A 9,212-nucleotide genomic window follows, 5' to 3' on the forward strand; every position below is an offset into this window, starting at 1 on the left:
TCTAACATGAACACAGCATGATAGCTTTAGGTTATAGGTTGATATTCTGGGCTCTATCAAAAAAAACATCCTCCCCTCGGTCATGAACCTTGGAGTGACATTCACCAGCACTTTTAAATTTGACAAGCAGGTCAGCACCGTAGTAAAATCCTGCTTTTTTAAAATAAGACTATTGGCCAAAACCAAGTCGTATTTATCTTTGAATGACTTAGAAAGGGTTATTAACGCCTTTGTAACCTCGAGACTGGACTATTGTAACGCTCTGTATGTGGGTATGGACCAGGCCTCAATCAAACGCTTACAGCTAGTCCAAAACGCTGCTGCACGTTTGCTGACTGGTCACAAAAAGCGCGACCACATCACCCCTATTCTGGCCTCACTACACTGGCTTCCAGTTCGGTTCAGAATTGATTTTAAAATCCTTTTATTTGTTTTTAAAGCCCTAAATGGGCTGGCTCCGGCCTATATAACTGAACTGCTCCAGCGCTACACCCCAGCCAGAGCTTTAAGGTCTGCTGACCAGATGCTGCTGGTAGTGCCCAAGACCAGGCTAAAAACCAGAGGGCACCGAGCCTTCGCAGCAGCTGGCCCTAGGCTCTGGAACACTCTGCCCCTCCATGTGAGGTCGGCCCAGACCCTAGGGGTTTTTAAATCAAAACTAAAAACACACTTCTTCTCTCTGGCTTTCTAGTTAGAGCGGAGCACGACTCCTGACTATTCCGTGTGTTTTATTCTTATTTTGTTTTTTAAGTTATATCTGTTGTAATTTATTGTCGTTTATTGTGTTTTGTAGTAATGTGTTTTTATTACATGTACAGCACTTTGGCTCGACCAAAAATCGCTTTTAAATGTGCTTTATAAATAAAACTTGATTTGATTTGATTTGATTTGATAGCTGTGATGGTGAGCAGTTGGTTAGTTGTCTTCACCTTTTAACTCCCTTCAGCCTCAGACATTCCCCCCTGTACAGATGTATGTTACTTGTGGTTGTTCATATATTTCAGCATCACCTGACCTCCACACCCATCTGCTCACCTACTTCTCATCCATTCATTCTTCACTACTCACACCAACATTAGTCCTTAATGCCAGCCAGGCAGCACCCACTCCCTGCCAGGTTGTCGTTGTGCCCTGTGAAGACGTAGTGTTCCAGCTGCTGTTTTTGTTTTGGCTGCCTGCCTGTTCTTTTCCCCGCTCCCCATTTTTGGATTTGTTTGCCTTTGCTGATTGACTGCCTGTTGGCGACTTCTTTACCTTGTCTCTTTCCCTGAGCCTGGCTTTTGAGTCGAAATATCTACTGCCAAAACCATGACATACTCAGTCTGGGTGACAGAAGTTTTAAGAGCTGCATTGAACAGCTGACATGTGAGATTGTTTAATGGTAGGAGGAACAGTGTGATAGTATGGGAAAGCAAAGGCTGGAGAATTAAGAAATCCAGTTGAGGGAAAATCACCAAATGAATAAAGGTGAATACGGGGAAAAGGTTGTTTTTGATCTTCAGCAAACGCTTCATCAGATGTTAACTGCAATAGGGTGGTGTTTCCTGGCACACTTCACATATCTTATCCTTATCCACAGCTGTGTGTTGCTACAGTATATGTTCAATACAACATTTTCCATGACGAAAAGAAAACTTGACTTAAGAGCACACCTCTCACTCTGAAAATGTATTGGCTTTTAGATGGGGCTAACTTTAGCTTCCTGTAACTTTACAGTATTTGATTCCTGGCCTAGAATAAGTTACTAAAAGTGATTACGGTCATTGTTTCATTTAGACATTTCTAAACACATAAAGAAGAGTGTAGGGATCCTCTTCTTCTTTATCGGCTTCCAGATGGAGCAACTGACAACTGACTTGGAAAAAGAGGTGTGTTGGCGTCAGTGTTCGTATTATGAAACCCTTTGCTTTTCTTCTGTGCCTTGTTAATTTTGTTCCTTGTTAGACAGTTAAATCTTGTGTAGTTGTTAGGTTTCATAACCTTCTATGTGTTAGGTTTGACTTCAGCCCACTAACAGACAAGGACAAAGATCTCCAAGTCATCCCTAAGACTTATGAAAGAGTTTGTAACAAAGAAACACGTAATAAAGTTCTCCTGAAAAACTGCACTTTTTTGCAATATAAAGAATTAAAGCTTGTGACACCTTCAGCATACAAGAAGGAGGAGGATGAAAAATGCATTGTGGGAAGATGACACGCAATTGTTTATAACTGAAAATGGCAGAGCTCCTCCATTATCCTTTTAATCAACCAAGGACTAATCTGACATATTGTCCTTAGAAATAAAGGTGCCATAAATTGCTCCAACATTTCTTTATGATAATTCTGTAGGATAAATATGTCAGACCTGTCAATTCGAAAAAGGTGCGGCACACCTTGAAATAACACTCAACGTCTTGTACTTGACATATCTTCTGTGTCTGTTGGATGTGTGTTTCTGAAACACATAAATAACTGCATAGAGTATTTGTATTATTATTAATAAATTCAAAAAATAGAATCTTCTCTTTGAAACCAAACGTATACTTGCAAAAACACGGGGACAACTTCCTGTGTTCACTTGGTACACTTTAAAAGCCACTCTACTATATGACAGAAGAACATATATTATTAATGAATAGTATATAATTAAATGTATTAATCTAGCTATTTTTGTTTTTTGAAGTTTTGTCTTACTGTATAATCATTTGAGGATCTTAACGTTGTTGAAAACACTTCTGGACACTTCCACACTGCAAATAAAATCTGATTTAAAGCTGCTTGAATCAATATTTTAAAATTAACAATAAACCACAGGACAACCTTTTTGTGTAGAGTGTTGCTGACAAATCCAGAGAGTATTATGTGTGAAAAGTGTCAATAAGTGTCAATGTATGACATACCGAAACCCAGAATAAGGTTGTTTTCTTTAATTCAGTGAAAATCGATTTCTCAGATCAGATAAGGTCTGATATCTGCATGTATCCCTGCAAGACAAAATAAACCTTTCTAATAATCTTGTATTTACTGTTACTGCACTCAAGCTATGCATTTTTGGACAACAGTCATTGCAACATTAATTACAATACTTTTTTAAAGTGTAAAAGGTTCTGTTGCTGTTTAACGTTACCCCAGGGATCACTTTTGTAAAGGTAGCAGGTTTTTGTGGCGTTTTAATGTCAAATTCCTATTGAATTCACTGCTTGTCGAAATGTAAGAGGTGAATGCATTCCTTGAAGCCCAGCAGAGAGCCTATTTGAACTAAACTTCTTTCTCCAACACCAGCTGTTCAATCCCGCGCCGCTCTGTAAATGATTCAACCTGATAAGAGTGGTCTATTTTAGAAATCACTGGGAAGCTATAAGAGCTTTGAGCCCGACCCCTCGGTACTTGTTAGTTGGCATTTCAGACTGAAACACTGAATCATTGCTGTCAATATGGCAAGTCTTTCCACCATCGTGGCCATGCTGGCTGTGTTGTCCAGTGGGTTTTGTGAGAAGAACTTCCTGCAGCGAGCTGGCATGGCCTTCACCGGCAGACAGTACAGGTCTCTGCTCATAGTGCCCAACGGAGAGCAATTTGGATACTGGACCTGGTCCGAGATGTGTCCTGAAAAGTTCTTTGCTGTTGGCTTCAGTCTCAGGGTAAAGACACTCTTAGATAGGACTAATATTTTACTGCATTTAACCAACAGTAGAAAGTCAAAGAAAGAAACTGAGGGACACAACAGGCTGAGGTCAAAGAGAGAACATCTAAAAGGACAATGAAAGAAACATGCATGTTGTCTGCCTATCTCTTATTGGCGTTACATTAAGAAAAGATCCCTTCACAGCAAGCAAAAGATGAGAAACACAGCATAAAAATACCAATGGACATGTACAAATAGATTTAAGGTTAATACTTGATGTGAACCTATCCTTTAAGGGAAAAAATATCTGATGTTTCAAACACAGAAAACACATTAATAATAACAGAGCTGATGAAACATCTATAACAAATATTTCATTGTTTATGTCTGTGAACCTGTGTACAGAAACAATTCTAAGTGGCTGAGTTGCACTGTAAATAGAAAAAAGCTTCTTGTTGTCCCAGATACTAACCCACACGTCTCTACATAGACTACCAAATAATCTACACCTTTACCTGACATGAAGTTTTTCACCAGATCTGGCAGCTGTTTCACCTGAACAAGCAGGCTTATCAAGAGATGTTCTGGGAACTGTTTCTGTTTCCTCAGGTGGAGTCTAATCAGTACGTTGCGGATGACACCGCTGTGAATGGGATCCGCCTCATCTGCGCCCAAGACGAGAACCGAAGCTTCATGTACTCTATCGAATCCCACACTGGCTAGTGAGTAACTAGAAATAATTTACTAATGCCATTAATAAATGTCACTGACTAACATAAATCCTATCTCTTTCATAATAATGCACTTCTTTTGTTGGTAATAAATGTTCATGGTTCGGCAGCAATCATACATGTTATTAATGAGGAGTTTAAGGTTAAATCAAATCTGCAGTTGTGTTAATACATTGTTAGTTTATAGATTTTGGTCTAGATGTCTCACATTAAAACACATTACAAAGATATTTACAAAGGAAAAATAAATCACCACCTTAATTATACATAATCCAGCACACTGTTATATTCTAACATACCAAAAAAATTAAGAAAAATAAAACAGTATAAGGATAAAAAAAAAAGGCTTTCTAATAGCCTGTTAGGCCCTAACCCTGTTTTTCAGGTCTCAGGCTCGAAAATGACATTTCCAGAACAAATGACCTTAACTACACTTCTAAAAGGGGAAAATTAATAATCTTTTTTCTCAAAGTAATGATAAACCTGTGAGTTGGATGTAGAAAAGTCAGAATCAATATAGATGTTTTTTTATTTTAAAGAAAATTCAGATTGAACATAGTAAAAAACTGTAAATTATGGCGCATTTCCACTACACGGCCTCGCTCGGCCTCGCTCGGTATGGCTAGGCCTCGTTAGGACTGGCTCACTTTATGGCGCATTTCCATTACAGTTTAGGAACTGGGGTAGTATCTATAGTAACGCAGTATAGGCAGAGCCGTGACGTCATCTTCAATGAGAACCCCAGAAAAACAACACAGCCGTTAGCTGTTAGCACTCAGAGCTCACAGCTCCTCATATCTGTTTAGAAACTAGACAAAAGTTAACCAAGTACAAACCACAGACTGTCTGTGTCATGGCGAATACAGTCGCTGGTTAAATTTATGTCTGTATAGGCCGTTGTTGTGAGTGTGGACGGTCGGAGCATATATGTGACCCGCTCTATCGAAATCAGTCGGATGTCGCAACGGCTCATTTCAAAATAAACGTGGATTTGCGTAAAAAACTATTTTTTCGGGGTTCGGGTGTTTTGTTTGATTTTAAATAAACAAAGTCTTGGCTTTCAGAATATGAAACTTTTATTTCCAAAATCACACGATAAATACATTTGTGAAGCTTGTGAAGGGAAGATGACAGGCACCTCTCGCTCGCAATCTGCTCTTCCGTAGCGCAGCCCCCCCTCCCTCCGGCTGAAATTATGAATGTAAGGCATATAGTTATCTAGATAACACGGCGGGGTCCGTTACAGTTTGTTTTCATCTGATTTCAATTAAACAAAGTCTTGGCTTTCAGAATATTAAACTTGTTTCGGCAAATTTAGATGATAAATACAACTTTGAAGCTTGTAACGGCATATTTACAAGCGGAGAACGGAGTCATTTAACGTCACAGCAAGCATAACAACAGCCGGTGTTTCTCGTGAGTGTTTTCCCCGGGAAACAAACACAATACACACAAACGCAAAAATACACAAACACACACACACACATACACACACACACTCGCGAGCTTCCCCCAGACCAGTAATCCAAACGGAAATATTTCCCCTCCGGACTATTTTGATCATTTGCTCCGCTAATAATCAATCAGATCGATGGATTCCAGAGAAGAGGAAACTTTGAAGGCCTTTTTCTCAAAATGATGACTCGGTGACAGTCATTATATAATGTGACATATTTTGCTTAATATTTGGAGTACAAAAACAATCTTGATATCATTAGAAAGCTAGGAATCTCCTCTTTCCAACAGTGTATACAACTCAAAATGTGTCTTCGGGTCAATGCGACTGATTTCGATAGAGCAGGTCACATATTGCGTTAGCTTAGCCAATCTCCATTTAGAAAACACGCATTTTAAAAGGTTTTTTGCCTGCCGTCTGTCTGCAGACTTGTCAAAGCATTAATTCATGGTTTTTACTAACCGGTATCAGTATGTTGTTACTTCGGCATCATTTTGAAACGGGTATTACAATTAAATCACGGTCAAATATGTTCATCTTGTTGTAGTTGTAGCCCCCTTGCCAGCGATTCTCTCTCTAGTTTAGCATACTCAGCCCGACTCAGCCTGGTTGTTCCTGGCCCTAGAACCACGATTTTATGGGGCCAGAAAAACTGTGAATTAGGACCCGCTAGCCGGTACTAGGCCAAGTGGAAACGCAACCAAAGACGGGCCGCTGACGTCACAGCTCTCTTAAACGGGGCTCCGCGCTGTAGTGGAAACGCGCTATTATAGTGTCCGTCCAAAAATTCTTTTTTACTTATAGTGAAAATCACCCTTGGATGATGGGTTAGTAGACTAAAAGCTTTAGGAATCCAAAGTACAACATATAATAAGTACCCTGTATCAAGATTGATGCAAAACAAGTGAAATTTGACCTTTTTAGAGAGATTTAGCAAAAAAAAAAACACTTCTGGGGTCATTTGGGTGGATTTTCCATATCTCTGGCCCCCCTTGGTCGATTTTGATGGTTGACATCTCTTTCTAACCGTCAGAGCCAATGGAATCGAGGGAAAGTCCCCCATACACACACAGCTTACCAAATAAGGAGTGATAGTGACGCGTAGAAAAACCGGAAGCTGCGCTAGCCTCTGGTGGCTATCATTAGCAGCTAATCTTTCTCCTCTGATTTTTGCATAAAAATGGAATTATGGACTATCAATAATTTTTTCAAAGTGACAGACACATTGCTATAACCTATGGATGAACCTTCAGCCACGTTTTTTCTCGTTTTAATGCCATTGAACACGACTTTTGATCAGAATAACAGCTAAAGTGAGCATATCTCCGTGTTTTGCTAACTAAAGCTACTCGTGTGTTGTCTGTATTTGCTTCCCCTGTCACGAGTTCAGATCGCTCAGTGATGATCCTTATATTTCTATAATCTGTGGAATCTCAGGATGTTATCTAAGCTTGTTTGTGCAGATCCAATACGTATATCGATCGGTATAGCTAGAGTTCTGTGCTAACGGCCTTAATATTGTGTTGCCCATGGCTAATTCAGAGGCTCAGCGTTAGCATTGTGGGTTTAAAAAAAAAAAAAAAAAAGATCAGTTAGCTGAGTTTCTTCCCGTTACATGGACATAAAACATTCATCGTTTATTACATCTTAAGAAGCCCTCAGACACTTTTGCTTGCAGATGTTGTGATTTCGGCCCCTTTGGCGGGTCCGTGGGGCTTAAGAGGAATGCCTCATTCCTAATGCCTTACGTTTTAACTCTGTGGCCAGATCCATCTTGTAAAAGAGATGCTTGATCTAAGTAGGATTAACCTGGCTGTATTACAAAGTTTGAATAGAAATGTAATAAATACAGTCATCTGCAGCTGGCAGTTACCCATCATGTTCACAGTGGAAATAAAAAGCGTTTTTTTTCCAGGATTCCAAATGATGTTCAGATGTTGAAATGTCTCCAATCTCTTCCAGAGTTTCCAGTCTTCAAATTGGATCTCTTCCTGATTTGTTCCCCCGATCCCTCTCTTGTATTTCTCCTCTCCTGCCCAGCTTTGGTGACTGGTCACCTCCCCAGTACTGCCCCAGGGGCATGCTCACCTCTTTCCAGATCCGCGTGGAGCCCCATCAGGGTCTGTTTGGTGACGACACGGCTATCAACAACATCAAGTTCCGCTGCAGCAGCAACCCTCTGCTGGAGGGCATGGGCCTGGACTGGGGAAATTACGGCTCCTGGAGCGAGGAGTGTCTCGACGGAGGAATCTGTGGCATCGAGACCAAGATGGAGAAGTACCAGTATGGCCTGGATGACTCCACCCTCAATGACGTGCGCTTCCATTGCTGTGCCAAGCCTCAGCAGGTAAGACAGTGGGTATATATAAAACAAACAAAAAATCGATAGTTGACGGGTTAATGAAACATCTATAGAATGTATAGAAGGATTTCATAGACTATTCATAGGTTTATTTGTGCAAGTGATCGTTTTTTTCCCAGATAAGAAATTGTGTGAGCATTTTAGAGGTTCTGCCATCAAAAGTGTACAGTAACCCTTTTGTCTTAACATGCTTTATCCCTAACCTGATTTTAAATGCAAAGAAATCCAGCAGATAACATTACACAAATTCTGAGCACTTTAAGGTCTTGTTGTCCATGTTGCCTTAAAGGTACTGAACAGCTGGTCGGTATTATGAGATTGTTTTGGAATGTTTTATGTTAAAGTAAATTAAAAAAGTTTGCATGAAGACTTTATGAAATGATTGAAATGTAAAATGTAATATATTCTGTATAAACAGTACATTTGCTGTTCATGAACTCGTGTTGGGTGTTTTTGTTGACAGTGAACAGCAAGTTAACATCAAGCAGGCCGGAGCAGTTTGATCTACCCTCAAAGCTGATGAATAATAAAAAGCTTATTTGAATTGCTGCTGTCTCTTTAATGATTTAATGTCAGTTGCTTCTTTTTTAAACACTCAAATAAGGCTGAGATCAAAGTTTAGGGTGTTATTTGATAAACTGAGAGTTATTTGTCAGAACATCCAGCTCTACACAAAGTCCAGTGTCACCTTCAGCAGGAAAAACAGAAAGATTAAGGAGTGCTGCTTCAATTTAACCCCTCGTCTGAAGAGCCTCTTTATACATCATGTCATCCCCTGATCACCTCTCATCAGCATGTTTTCATATCCTGTCTAATGAACCAATGAGCTCACAGCAAAGTCATTATAAGCATGAGCACAAAACAGAGCCGCTGACACAGGCCTTTCCCATAATTCCTGCTGGAACTTAGGTAATTAAGAAATGACAAGAGAGGGGATATTAATTAATTTACAGTTGAAGGCCTGACAAAGGTTGATAAGACACCGATTGGCACACACAGAGGTAATTGTGTTAATTAATCGGTGGGTAGTTAATCTGCTACCACAGAGTGTGTGGGG

General features: G+C 39.9%; 1 protein-coding gene across 1 annotated transcript; it reads left to right on the forward strand.

Moving 5' to 3' along the window:
• Window positions 1–3,366: 3,366 nt before the first annotated feature.
• Window positions 3,367–8,703, forward strand: LOC117468536 (vitelline membrane outer layer protein 1 homolog). Its single transcript, XM_034112718.1, has 4 exons — window positions 3,367–3,622; window positions 4,216–4,328; window positions 7,834–8,140; window positions 8,619–8,703. Exons 1-4 carry the CDS (start codon window positions 3,416–3,418, stop codon window positions 8,619–8,621), a joined length of 630 nt encoding a protein of 209 aa, XP_033968609.1. The 5' UTR covers window positions 3,367–3,415; the 3' UTR covers window positions 8,622–8,703.
• Window positions 8,704–9,212: the final 509 nt, after the last annotated feature.

This window comes from Trematomus bernacchii, unplaced genomic scaffold, assembly GCF_902827165.1.
Source record: "Trematomus bernacchii unplaced genomic scaffold, fTreBer1.1, whole genome shotgun sequence".
In the NCBI taxonomy this organism is placed as follows: Eukaryota; Metazoa; Chordata; class Actinopteri; order Perciformes; family Nototheniidae; genus Trematomus; species Trematomus bernacchii.